This window comes from Crotalus tigris, unplaced genomic scaffold (genome assembly GCF_016545835.1).
Source record: "Crotalus tigris isolate CLP2741 ecotype Arizona unplaced genomic scaffold, ASM1654583v1 scf7180000017764.6130737, whole genome shotgun sequence".
Lineage (NCBI taxonomy): Eukaryota > Metazoa > Chordata > Lepidosauria > Squamata > Viperidae > Crotalus > Crotalus tigris.
This window is the reverse complement of record NW_024096618.1, coordinates 5,012,757-5,026,636: the sequence shown is the minus strand read 5'-3', so window position 1 is coordinate 5,026,636 and position 13,880 is coordinate 5,012,757. Positions and strand designations below refer to the sequence as shown.

Here is a 13,880-nt window from a genome sequence, read left to right as displayed (position 1 = left end):
CACCCCAAGTTGCTATATGTATTAGGCTGCTCCCACCTTCACCCCAGTGAAGTTTACCCCGGTCTATTTCCCTTTACCTAGGCAGCTGGGCACCAGCCACACCCACTGTTAGTTTCCAAAAATGTATGCATCCGTCTGGGACCATATGCAATCTTGGAAAGAAGCAAAGTTCTTTAATTCTCTTTTAATTAAAAGTGTTTTAATTAAATTTAGATATGGCATGGAGATTAATGGGCATCAAAGGAGTGGTGTGTTGGTTCTACTCCTCATAATGCTGCAGCCTCCTGAGTTCCTTGATTGAGCAATTATTCCACTTAAGAGCAGGCTTGGAATTTTAATAGAGATATATATCACTCTTTTTGCTACTGTCAATCTTCCTATCATGCTGCTCGCTGAATCCTACTCACAGAAGCAAAGGAAAAAGGGTTTTTAAAAATTGCTATCATTTTGAGTGCATCAGGTGTAGCCTAATTTTTAAACCTATCCTCAATTTCCCTGTGGCTGATAATCCTGATTCTTTTGAGCCTAGTCCAGCTCTTCTCCATGTGGTTGTCTTTTCTTGTGAAATTAGACCAATATCATCTCCAGGGATAAAAAAGATGCATGGTTACCAGCATCAGATCCAGTTGACCTCTATCTGTCCGTCTCTGGAAAGTATGATCAATACAGTCTGTGAACACCAGACCAGTTCCTCTTGACCATATCAAACAAAAATGATTGGATTTTTTCCCCCCAAAGTGGCTTCCATGTTCTTTTTCATCCACACAACTGCAAATAACACAATTCACACATACAAATAAGCTGTAGTGCACCGATCTATACTTAGGTATCCCTTCATAATTCCTAAAATATTTCCATGAGTGTCTGCAAGATGTGGTCAAAAAAGTCAGAATGGCAACTGTGATATTGAGATCAAAGCTCCACTTTTTATGTGCATTACACAAAGAGGGAGGGAGGGAGGGAGGGAGGGAGGGAGGGAGGGAGGGAGAGAGAGAGAGAGAGAGAGAGAGAGAGAGAGAGAGAGAGAGAGAGAGAACTTTGACTGCAAAACTTGACTGCACCTTGGCTTTTTTTGTCACACCCTACAGACATACCCAGTTCAGGAAGTCACCTGCCAATTATCTAATGTAGATAGTCCAAATTAAGGATGCATTTGGGTGTTATGGTTGATTAATATTCTAATCCTCAAGACCAGTGTTTCTCAATCTTGGCAACGTTAAGATGTATGGATCTCAACTCACAGGAATCCTGGGAGTTGAACTCCACACACCTTAAAGCTGCTAAAGTAGACAAACACTGCTCAAGAGGATTGTCCGATGCAGCTGAGTGAGTATACAGTATGATTCCTATTATTTCAAACTGTCACTTCTAGATGCAGGTTTGAATCAGATCAGTTGGTTTCATCTTGCAACCTTGGTTCCTACAGGTATAATAGAGAAATTTCATTTGAATTTAACCAAAGAAGAAATTCAGCAGCTCATAACAAAATATGATTTTAAGAGTGTAGGCAAGTTTGCATACTGTGACTTCCTTCAAAGCTGTGTGCTGCTGTTTAAACAACAAGAAGTATCTCCTCTGCAGAGACTTCTGATCCAAAACTCACGGGTGCAGGTAAGCACTCCTTGGTGAAAGGGTGTGTGTGGGATGGTTGTCTTCCCTAGTTACACATCTTTCATCTCCCCAAGTAGTACAGCTGTTCCAATACTCACGTAAGCCAGACCCAGTCCTGATTGCAATGTAGTAAATATATCTACAGAACAAGAATTATAACTGAAGAACCGAAATGGACCCACGTGGGCACATAACCCATGTATCCACACAAATGTCATGTGTGTGAACATGCAATTACTTGTGGTTTAGAAAAACACCTGCCTTTGAATAAAATGTGTTAGTTGGAAAAGATGTGACCGGACACCTTCTGACCTTTTGTCAGCGTTCACTAATCCAGCTCTCCTCCTACAAGGACCTTGTTTTAATATATCCGAAGTACATCTTTATCTATCCCACTGTTTCCCCAATCTTAGCAACTTGAAAGTGGGTGGACGGGGATTGGGCATGCTGGCTGGGGAATTTTGGAAGTTGAAGCCCACCCATTTTCAAACTGCTATGTTTGAAGAACACTGATCTATCCAGTGAAAGGGGATCAGTCACTGACTTTTCCACCTCTCTGCTAGAACATCCCTGGACCACAGTCCCCCACCTTTCTCAATGCAATGATGAGGATACAACCCCAGATCCTGCACTGCTGGCGGCCAATGAGGCGGACATTTAAGTTCCATGATGAAAATGGGACTGGCCTTCTCAGCATCCAAGATTTCCGACAGGTAGTTTGTTTATTGCTAAAATTTCCGTTGAGCAGAGTTGATGGCTTCCTAGCACGTCCATGTAGTTACCATGGGAATCATATGGAATGGTGCTCATCTTTTTCGGCGGCTGTTTTGCCCAGACTAGCCTACAGCCTTGGCATTCACTGCTGTCTTCCATGCAGGTACTATTCAGGCCCAGACCTGCTTCGCTTCGAAGCATACATAAAGAGAGCCAGGTGGTATCACCTGCTGAAACTAAATGCCAATTTTAACACTTTCACTTGTGTTTATGTTTTAGCCACCAAGTGAACCAGGCCTTGAAGGAAATTGCCCTTACAATACGAAACTCCCTGTACACATTAGTTGCAAAATTTGAGCAGTGGGTTGTAAAAGCACCTTTCCAATGAAAGCTTTTCCTCCCAAGGAGAGGGGTTGTTGGTTTTTTTTGGTGGCATTTGAAGTTATATTTTATGTAAACTTGTATGGAGGCACTAATATCTCACAATTGTCTTGATATTTAAGTGCTCACTCTGATTGGTTTCTTGGTTTAATTGGTGGGTTTAATTAGATGTTTTAAAACTACTATTTACTTTGTTATAGCTTTGTTACACCAACCACATGAGGGATATCGGGGCCAATTTATGGCGTAAATATACAAAGACAAAGGCTCCCTCAAGTCAAGTTCCGCTCCCAAGTCATGTCCTCGTACATTTTCTTGACAAGAATGTGAAAATAGTTTTCCGTTGTCTTTTCTGATATGAAAAGGTTGAGATAAACAAAATAAAAGTATAAGAACCAGCTCCTGTAACTTTCACTGCCAGAAGTAACTCATCCAAATCCCATTTTTTTAAAAAAACTGCCTTCATTCAATAACTGTTGGTCATCCTATACCAGGGGTAGGCAACCTTGGCTCTTTTATGACTCGTGGACTTCAACTCCCAGAATTCTTGAGCCAGCCATGCTGAGGGGAAAGGGAGAACTTTCCAAGCTGAGCCATGCTGGCTCAGGAATTCTGGGAGTTGAAGTCCACGAGTCATAAAAGAGCCAAAGTTGCCTACCCCTGTCCTATACAACTCTTATTTTCTTTGTTTTTGACTTGGTTTGTGTTGAGTCCGTGGCGGGAAACAGACACGAGAAGCAGCTGGAGTTCTCAGTTCCTTTTATTCAGCGTTCAGCTTACAGGAAGATGGCTTCAGCCTCGCCCAAACGCCTCGCAGCCTCTTATATAGGCAACTCCCGGGTAAATGGGTTACTTTTCCCGCGCCAGCACCCGCGCAAGCGCACGGCGCTGGCGACAGCCTGTCTGGTCCCGGGCAGCTTTGCACCTGCCCGGGACTGCCTGCAAACGCCCGAGCCGTTTGCAAGGCTCGGGACATAACACCCCTTTCCCCCGGGCTAAAACTACTACCAACATACAACATTTATTTTATACGACAATTTGCTCCCCAGTGCTCCCACTGTTTACTGGCTTTTGCCTTGCCAGCAATGTTATGTAATCTTCTAGGTACTTAGGAGATTTCTTTGCTCTCTGTGACCTTCTTAGCTCTGGGTTACTGGCATAAGTCCCCTGACTGGAGGGAGGCATGAGCCTGTTCTCTCTACTGTGCCCTGGTGTCTTCCAAGGACTGTGCCCCGATGCCTGGCCTGCTTGCTTGCCCACCGGGCTCGTCAGGCCAGGACTTCTGTTGCTTTGTGACCTGGTTGTCCTACCTAGCTGTAGACCCTCAGGCCCCTTGAAGTGATAGCCACTGCTGGGCGTCTCTGTAGAACCTCCTAGGTCAGTCCAAGACCTGTCAGGAGGCTGTCCATTCCCTGAACCCCATTCTGTGCTCGGGCTCGTGTGGGTTTCTGTACTTTCCCCAAACTCAGGTGTTCCCTGATTTGTGCTAGGGGTGTTGTAGTCGGGACTTGGCTCCTCGACTAGCTCTGTGTATGTTTGACCCCCTGTAGGATTTGGGGTAAGGTCAGGCCAACCTTGGGAATTTTGTGCCAGCTCTCTTGCGGGTAATGATTTGTTGGGATGCCCCCGGGTATCCTCCGTTACTGGAGTGCTGTGTGATGTGTGTGGAAAGTGGGTATGCCCCCGGGGTGACTCCCTGGCTGGAGTAGGCGTGAGTGCCTGTTGTGTGGGTAAGCTCCATGACTTCCTTTTCGGAGCAATTGCGGAATCTGGGGATGGGCCGTTTGTGGCTCCCTCAGTGGAGATGGGCAGTAGCTCTTGCCCTTCCCTTTGCTCCAAAGGGTCCCCCTCCCCCCCTGGAAAAGACCCAGGAGTCTCATCAGAAAAGTCCCGCCTAGAGCGGAGTTGGTCGATGTGCCGACGCAGGACACGACCGTTGTCCAGGGCTACCTCGTAGGAGAGAGGACCTGTGACCCTGGAAACAGAAGCGGGGACCCGTGTATGACCAGGCCCGTAATTGCGAGCCCAAACCGGGGCACCCACAAGTAGTTGTCTAGGTGCCCTAGGATGTGAGGTAGATGAAGGCAGTCTGTCCGGATGCAACCGGTCAAGTCTAGTAGTAAGTTGGCGCCCCCAACGAAGTTCAGCTGGACTTCTCCCTGTAGAAGTGGACAGTGTGGTGCGATAAGAAAGGAGAAAGTCAGCCAACCTGTGATGCCAGTCCCCGTAGGTGAGTCTCTTCAAGGCGTCCTTTGCGATGCGCACCATGCGTTCAGCCATACCGTTGGTGGACGGGTGAAAAGGCGCAGACGTGGCATGACGAATCAGGTTTGCCTGTAAGAAAGCTTGGAATTCGGAGGAGGTGAATTGAGGGCCGTTGTCGGACACAATGACATCTGGCAGCCCGTGTGCAGCAAAAATCCCCCTCAGTACCTGAATAGTCTTTGCAGTGGTGGTGGATGAGACAGGCACAACCTCAAGCCATTTTGAATGGCTGTCAACAAGGACCAAGAAGAACTGGCCCTGAAAGGGCCCAGCGTAGTCAATGTGCACCCTAGACCATGGGGACTGTGTTTCCTCCCATCTATGCACAGGAGCTTGGGGCATCTCTGGGCGAGATCGTTGGCACAGGTGGCATGCGTGTACCTTAGCCTCAATATCTTTATCTAAACCAGGCCACCACAAGTGGCTTCGTGCAAGAGCCTTCATACGAACAATGCCAGGATGACCCTCGTGGAGGGATTCTAAGACCCTAGTCCTCATTGAGGTGGGAATGACAACTCTGTTTCCCCAAAGCAGACAACCCTGAGAAAGGGACAGTTCGTTCCTTTTGGACCAGAAACTCTGAAACTCAGGACTAGGGCAGTGCTCAGGCCACCCGGACAGGACCCAGGAGCGGACACGTGAAAGTGTGTGATCTGTACCTGTTTCAGCGGTAACATCCCTGGCACTAAGAGGGAGCTTGGGCAAGGCTTGGATTGATAGAATGTTGACAGCTGGTGCGGGGTCAGCTTCTACTACTGGCAGAGGCAACCTACTGAGGCCATCAGCATGGCCCATTTCTTTCCCAGGCTTGTGGAGAATTAATGAAAAATCATATGCAGACAAAAAAATAGACCACCTAAGCATTCTAGGGGAAATGATGTGGGGAGTCTGCTTACGTGTGGTAAACAGTCCCAGCAGAGGCTTATGGTCAGTGAAGACCGTGAAATGCCTGCCATATAGAAAATCGTGGAATTTTTTAATTCCAGCAACAACAGCCAGAGCCTCCCTGTCTATCTGAGCGTAGTTGCGCTCGGCAGAAGACAGTGTTCTGGAGTAGTATGCAATAGGAACCTGAGTTCCATCAGACCTGAGGTGACTCAGGACAGCTCCAACCCCGTAGGGGGACGCATCACAAGCGATGCACACAGGAAGAGACTCGTTGAAATGTGCAAGAACACTGTTAGAAGTGAGCAAGGCCTTGACTTCTTTAAAGCAAGCCTCATGTGCTTGTGACCACAGCCACACAGCTTGTTTGTCTAGTAGCCTGTGAAGAGGCTCAGCTACACTAGCTTTATGTGGAAGAAAAGAATTGTAGAAATTCAGGAGGCCTAAGAAGGCCTGAAGTTCGGCCTTAGACTTTGGCCTGGGTGCTTCTAAAATAGCAGTTAGTTTGGATTCAGCAGGATGAATCCCAGCAGCATCAATTTTGAATCCCAGAAATTCAGTAGAAGGCACCCCAATCTTGCATTTGTCTTTTCTGAGCTTGAGGCCTGATTTCCTGAATCTTAACAGGACAGCCCTAAGCCTTTCAGCTAGAATGTGTGTGGAGTCTCCTGCAATCAAGACATCGTCAAAGTAGGGGCAGACCCCTGGTATACCTCGTAGTGTGTTTTCCATTACGCTTTGGAAAATCCCAGGAGCGACATTCACTCCAAACTGTAGCCTTTTTACCTTAAAGGCTCCCCTGTGGGTCACAATGGTCTGAGCTATAGCAGCATCATCATCAACAGGCAGCTGTTGATATGCTTGAGCTAGGTCAAGCTTTGCAAAAACACGCCCCCCCTTGAGAGAGGCCAGGATGTGACTGACCACAGGAACAGGATAGGCATGTTGCTGCAATGCCTTATTGAGTGTGCATTTGTAATCAGCACAAATGCGAATGTCCCCATTTGCCTTTAGAGGCGTGACAATGGGGGTCTCCCACGGGCTGGAATCAACAGGTTCTAGGATTCCTTGTTGGATTAGTTTGTCTAATTCAGTGTCAATCTTACTTTTTAAAGCAAAAGGGACCCTTCTTGCTTTAATCCTAATGGGAGTGACAGTGGGGTCTAGCTTTAAGGACACAGGTGGTCCTTTGAATGTGCCCAGCTGGGGGCTGAAAACATCTGCAAATTCTTGCAGACTTCCTGTAGGTCGAGTGTTTGTAAGCTGTTGAGTCCTGTGACGTGTATCCCCAGGGCCTCAAACCAATCGAGTCCTATGAGACTCGTTCGTTCACCCCCTACTACTAATAAGTCTAGTGGACCTTCAAAACTCTTGTATTGCACGTTAAGGGTGGCCTCCCCCTTAACACACACTCTTGAGTTCTGAAAATCTGTTAATACAATATCAGAAGGCCTTAACTTGGCCTTAGTCCCACTACTGGAACAAATCTTCCTAAATGTATGCAATGAAATGATGGAAAGGGCAGACCCTGTGTCTAGTTCCATAGATAATGGAACCCCTTGTAGCTTCACGTTGAGTGACAGCTTTTTCTTCATGGGCTTGTGTGTGCCTGTCCTACAGATGCTTCTTCGCAAAGCGCAAAAACCTACCCTATTCTGGCTGGGGAATCTGGTACCCTTCAGGCGTTCTTCTTGGGGTTGTGCCTTTCGTCGGCCCAGACACACAGCTGCAATGTGCCCTTGTTTGCCGCATGCCCGGCAGGTAGCGGAGCGGAACTTGCAGTCGGTTCTCCTGTGGCGACCTCCACAGCCGATGCACTTGAGCGGAGCCGAAGAGCTTCCCTTCTGGTTTTCTTCCTTCGCGGGGTGTAGACGGTCGACTTCCTCGTCCGGATCCTCCTCGGAGTTTCGTCGGACGTCTTCCTGGTGCACGGACGCACCCTCTGCACTGCTTCTGATCGGCCGCATGTTCTTGACGGCGCCGCCTGCTGCTTCTTCTGCGGTGACTTCCCTTAAGGCGTCTTGGAAGGATAATTCTTCCTTAGCGAAAAGTCTCTGTTGTAGCTCTCGATGCCTTAACCCGCACACGAATCGGTCCCTCAGTCGTTCCTCGAGGTCCTTGAACTCGCAGGGCTTGGCGGCCTTCCGTAACGCGGCGATGTATTCCTTGGCTGACTCACCGGACCGTTGATCCCTCTGCTCGAAGGTGTGGCGCCATGAGATAACGGACACCTTGGGGTGGAAGTGCTCTTTCAGCAGCTTCTTCAGGTCTGCGTAGCTTACAGACTCTACTGGAACAGGTGCTGCAAGATTTTCTGCGATTTCGAAGGCGTCTTGGCCGCAAACGCAAAGCAGGGTGGCAGCCTTCAAGCTATCTTCCCTCACTTGGTTTGCCTTGAAGTAGTTCTCCATTCTGGATACGTAGGACTCCCACCGCTCTGGATGTGAGACGTCGAATTCCGAAAGCCTTCCGATTTTCGCCATCTTCGGATCTTCAGGAGACGGGTCTATCAGCCAGCCTACCCCCGAATGCGCACCGGATTGGCGGGCAGCTGCCGAGTCGACGCCGTTCCTCTTCCGCCGCTCAGGACTCCTTGGGTAAGCTTACACTTCTTCCTTTCCAGGTAGTGCAAGGCATCCCATCCTCGTCGCCAGTGTTGAGTCCGTGGCGGGAAACAGACACGAGAAGCAGCTGGAGTTCTCAGTTTCTTTTATTCAGCGTTCAGCTTACAGGAAGATGGCTTCAGCCTCGCCCAAACGCCTCGCAGCCTCTTATATAGGCAACTCCCGGGTAAATGGGTTACTTTTCCCGCGCCAGCACCCGCGCATGCGCACAGCGCTGGCGACAGCCTGTCTGGTCCCGGGCAGCTTTGCACCTGCCCGGGACTGCCTGCAAACGCCCGAGCCGTTTGCAAGGCTCGGGACATAACAGTTTGTATCTTCTGCTAAGAGTAGAGGGGTGTGTTAATAACACAAACATCTCTATGTCAGAATCCAATTATATTTCATTTCTATCTATCTACTCTGGAAAAAAAAACAATTCTTACTCTATTCTGGATTCTGTCATACTATGAAAGAGGAGGAGGGTAAGCATGGGGGTTTTATGACTCTCCCTTCCTTAACTACAAAGTGACCATTTGTGGATTCTCTTCGAGAGAACTACCCATAACAATGTGGCCATCGCCTTTCATCTCACGCTCTCTGAAAAGGCGGTGGGAAATGCAATGCCTGGGATCTGGGAAAAGAGAGGATGAGTGATCAGGGGGTGGGAAATCCAATGCCTGGGATCTGAGAAAAGAGAGGATGAGTGATCGTGCCGACGGAGCAGACTGATGGATTGAATCGCCCGGAAGAACTGTGGGGTGGGAGCTGCTTGGGAACACTTTAAAACGTTGAATGGTGGGAGAAGATTCCCCAGATCCTGTCTAGCATGCCTGCAATCAGCTTCTCTTAATAAAGGTTCCTGTTGGAAGAGACATTCCAAGAGTTCTGTCTTCTTAAGATTTAAATTGAGGTGGGTCCTTACACTCTATTTGTTACTAAATAATTATTTCAGTTTTACATTTGTGGGATTTAAGGAAAATAGAGAGAAGCTACTGCTTAATTCCTCTACCCCATGTTTGTATCTTTAATCATTGTGAAAGTTGGTCTCCCAAAGCAGTTGAAAAGTGGAGGGGGGGGACCTTCCTAGAAGTCTTCTCAGTTTCTCCCTGATTCATTAGCAGTTTCAGTCATCTTAATAGACATTCCCCAGCCCAATATTTTTTAAAAATAGTTCAGGATTAAACTGGACCATATTATTGAAATACTACAGGTAGTCCTCAATTTGTGACTGTTCACTTAGCGACTATTTAAAGTTATGATGAACCCTGAAAAAGCTACTTACCACTTGCATTTAAAGTTTTGATGCCTCCCTCGCCCCATAGTCCCATGACAGCATTTTAGGTGTTCAGCAACCAGCTGCTGTTAGTGGTGTCGCACAGTATGTGACTGTGGTTTACAACATTTTTGCCATAAACCAGCATTTACTTCCAGCAAAAAAAGAGAAGCCCCATAATGAACAATGGGCTTGCTAAACAGCCACGGCATTTGCTTTAGGGCCCTGCATTTTCTTAACAACTGGCTGCAAAAAAATAATAATCATAAAATCAGGCACGGTCACATGATGACCTGCTTAACAACCTTCACAACTTATGACAGTAACAGCAGGCTCAATGACAGTCGTATGTCAAGGACTGAGTTTATTTTAAACAAAAAAAAATGTGCCTATCTTAATGTAGCAGTATAGATTCCTCCTGGGGAAAATGGAGGTGGATTTGGGATTCAAAAATGGAAATTATGGCTTGCAGTGCTTGGGATACCTGCCTGGGATGTGTATGGCTGACAAATTCTGGCCTTTGCTGTCTTAGCCGTGTTTTTGTTTAAAAAATCTATCATTTGCAAGGAAAGTCCATTTTAATCTATCATTGAGATGTGGGTTGTCAGTGCTGATCAAATTGTGATACCCTGTGTTGGCCTAATTCCCAAATTAACTGGTATTCTTGATGATCTCAGATCAGAACGGCAACCAATACAGCCAAGTTGTCCCCTGGGAGGAGATAATGTCAAATATTCTGGGGTTTGAATTGAATGAGGTGGTTGTGCTTAAACAAATAGTGTTCCACTTTGGTTCTCTGCTACAAAATTTTCTGGATGGTAAATAATTAAATATTAGATCTATGTCCTATTTCTGTCCCTTCTGCAGGTGCTACGAAAATATGGAATCAATCTCTCTGAAGAGGAATTTTTTCACATCTTGGAATATTATGACAAAAACCTAACTTCCAAAATCTCCTACAATGAATTCCTCAGAGCATTCCTGCAATAAGAAAAAAAAGGGGTAAAAGGGAAATCACCCTTCAGCTTGAAGAATCATTAGCAAGATTTATTAATTTTGAAGTTAATAAAACCATATAAATTCAGCCTCTTAGTAAACACTTCATCAGCAATCTTCTAAAGCTGATAATATAGAAACTAGTAATGTCTGGTGAAGTCAGTCTTCTGTAGGTTGGGGCTATTAATTTTCTCAAAATCCACTTAGCTGTGAAAACAGAAAACAATTACAGTGACAGTTCCAAGACCCATACACACAATTAAAGGATTATTAAGAACAGGAACTCCCAATTTAGACTTTAAAAGCCACCCGACTCCATTTTCTTTGCTTCAGTTTTCTAAATGGATTATATTTAATACATTATCCTCCATTATACAGAAATTGGATACCGCAGAATGCAGCAGAAGTGGTAGCTATGCATAAGCCTGTGGAAATTGTCTATGCATAAATTTTGGTCCCAGTTTTGATGTGTCAAGTTTGTTAAAAATGGGCCTGGTATGATTAAAAAGTCCTTTTGTATCCAAATGACATTTCCAGAGCTGGAATAGCATGTTCACTTGGGGGATGCAAGTCTGTGTCTCTGCCTCACATCAGCCTGAAATAATTTGTATGAAATTGGTGGTCCACTGAAACTTTTCCGCCACCCTTTTTTCCCATGCTCCCCCATCTTTCTCCACTAGAGATGTCCACAGGGACATTAAGCAGTGAAAAAAGTTAAGTGTGGGGCCACCAAAATTCTGTGTTTTTAATACACAGATGTACATCAAAGCCAATTGGAGGTTCAATCCCATTATCAGGGCTGCCATCTTCACTTTTTGACATATGCTAATGACACCAGAAAGCAGAGACATCACCCTGCCAACAAAAGTGCGTATAGTCCAGGCCATGGTTTTCCCAGTTGCAATATATGGCTGTGAAAGTTGGACCATAAGAAAGGCTGAGCGCCAAAGAATTGAGGCCTTTGAACTATGGTGCTGGAGAAGACTCCTGCGAGTCCCCTGGACTGCAAGGTGCTCAAACCGGTCAGTCCTAGAGATCAACCCTGACTGCTCTTTAGAAGGCCAGATCCTGAAGTTGAAATTCAAATACTTTGGCCACCTAATGAGAAGGGAGGACTCACTGGAGAAGAGCCTAATGCTGGGAAAGATTGAGGCCAATAGAAGAATGGGACGACAGAGAATGAGGGGGCTGGATGGAGTCACTAAAGCAGTAGGCGTGAGCTTAAATGGACTCCAGAAGATGGCAGAGGACAGGAAGGCCTGGAGAAATGTTGTCCATTGAGTCACGATGGGTCGGATACGACTTTGCAACTAACAACAGCAATGACACCAAGGCCTTTGCTGTTTTCCATTATGTGGCAAATGCAGGGATTGAACCACAGCTTGTGGAGGGTGGGGGGCATTCAACAATTCTCTTGCATATTCCCAGTATAAAATGTCCTTTCTTCAGGTTGACCTGTCTTAGAAACTGACAACTGACCCTCTGGACATCCCTTTTTATACTCCCCATCAACCATTCAGTTGTGTCCAACTTTTGGCCACTCTATGGATCAGCACTGTCCATGCCCCCATCTCCTCCCCCCCCCACCACCACTGCCACCACTGGTCTGCAAAGCCAGAAAGTTTGGGGACCATTACTATACACCAGTGGTGGCGAACCTATGGCACGCATGCCAGAGGTGGCACGCGGAGCCCTCTCTGGGCACGCGCCATCGCCCCAGCACACATGGTCTCTAAAAGTTCACCATCACTGGCCTAAGGCCAGCCAGTCTGGAGCCGCCATTGGGGAGCCCACCATCCCACCCACCAGATACTCCCTGGATCTCCCCCAACCCTGCCCGGCTCCCACAGGTGTTCCTCCCCATAAGCAACATCAAGGTGGCCATGCCCACCCAATCTGCCATGACTACTGCAGCCACACCCATCCAGTGGCCATGCCCACTCAGTCTGCCAAGCCCACTGTAGCTGCACCCGGGTGGGCCACACCCACCTGGCACCCGGCGATACATAAGTGGGTTTTGCGTTGCAATTTGGGCACTTGGTCTCTAAAAGGTTTGCCATCAGTGGCCTAGAGCAGTGGTTCTCAACCTATGGGTCGGGACCCCATTTGGGGTTGAATGACTATTTCATGGGGGTCGCCAAACCATGCTGTCCGTCATTTTTTTCCCTTTTCCCTAGCTGTCCTACTCCCTCTTATTGGTGGCCACACCCACTTGGGGGTCACCACAACATGGGGAACTGTATTATGGGGTCACGGCATTAGAAAGGTTGAGAACCACTGGCCTAGAGGAATCCTTTTGTTGGGTTCGCTAGTCAGACCGTTGACATTTATACTGTTCACCCTCCCTTCCTGGTGAGGTACACTTGGGGGGGGGGCTTTATACTAACCTGGGAATTTTTGGAATATGGAGAGGACTATGTGAGAATGTAAAGTAATAGAACTGATATATGAGGCTCCAGATTACAAGTTCTGAGTACACAGTATAGCTATGAAACAATTCAATCTTTATTAGCCCATAAACTTTCAGTCTTAGGGGTTATTAGTGGAGATCAAAGAATTTAGGAGGGGAGCAAATAAAACCTGGGCTTTTGGATACCCTTGTAACATATATGATCTCCCATGGCCTCAATTTTTCAAGCCCGAGTCAAGCATCTTTGCAAAAAGCTCTAAAATAAGTCAATGTTATTCAAAGAAGACAAATTGGAACTGTGAACAATGACTTGATGACTCTTCCAATATTATTTGCTAAATTTGTCTGGAAGTACGTTTTTTAAGTTTCTGAAATAATTGCTTTTCTTTTTAGAGATCAGTATTTGAGACATTCAGAGCATCCAAAAATGCTGTTTTCCTATATGCAGTGCTTCTCTGATCCCATCATAGGCATTTAATGTCCACGGACACGAGAAAAATGATCAGATACCGTGACTTTCCCCATGATTTCACTTTGTCATTTTATCAGGTGTGACTGCATTTAACACGGTATTAATTTCTTTTTGTAATTTGTGAAAACTCATCAGATTTGTCAGAAACATGTTTTTCACCTGTGCAGTGATTTTAAACTGTTAACACAGCAGCTACTGCTGGAGAGAAAAGAGCATGGGGCACACAAAAAATGCTAAATGTGGCAAGTCTAGTGTAGGTTTGCATATGGT

The 13,880-nt window shown here is 46.4% G+C and overlaps 1 protein-coding gene across 7 annotated transcripts in view; it reads left to right on the top strand.

The window, feature by feature from the left end:
- Positions 1-10,816, top strand: part of EFCAB6 (EF-hand calcium binding domain 6) — a 138,257-nt gene extending 127,441 nt beyond the window's left edge. For 6 of the 7 annotated variants that reach the window (XM_039341347.1, XM_039341351.1, XM_039341346.1 and 3 more), the window contains 3 exons: positions 1,427-1,611; positions 2,175-2,324; positions 10,600-10,816. In XM_039341347.1, coding sequence (XP_039197281.1) covers positions 1,427-1,611; positions 2,175-2,324; positions 10,600-10,722 — 458 coding nt within the window. In that variant the 3' untranslated portion in view covers positions 10,723-10,816. The remainder of the gene's footprint in view (positions 1-1,426; positions 1,612-2,174; positions 2,325-10,599) is intronic. The other variant, XM_039341350.1, reaches the window with a different exon arrangement.
- Positions 10,817-13,880: the final 3,064 nt, after the last annotated feature.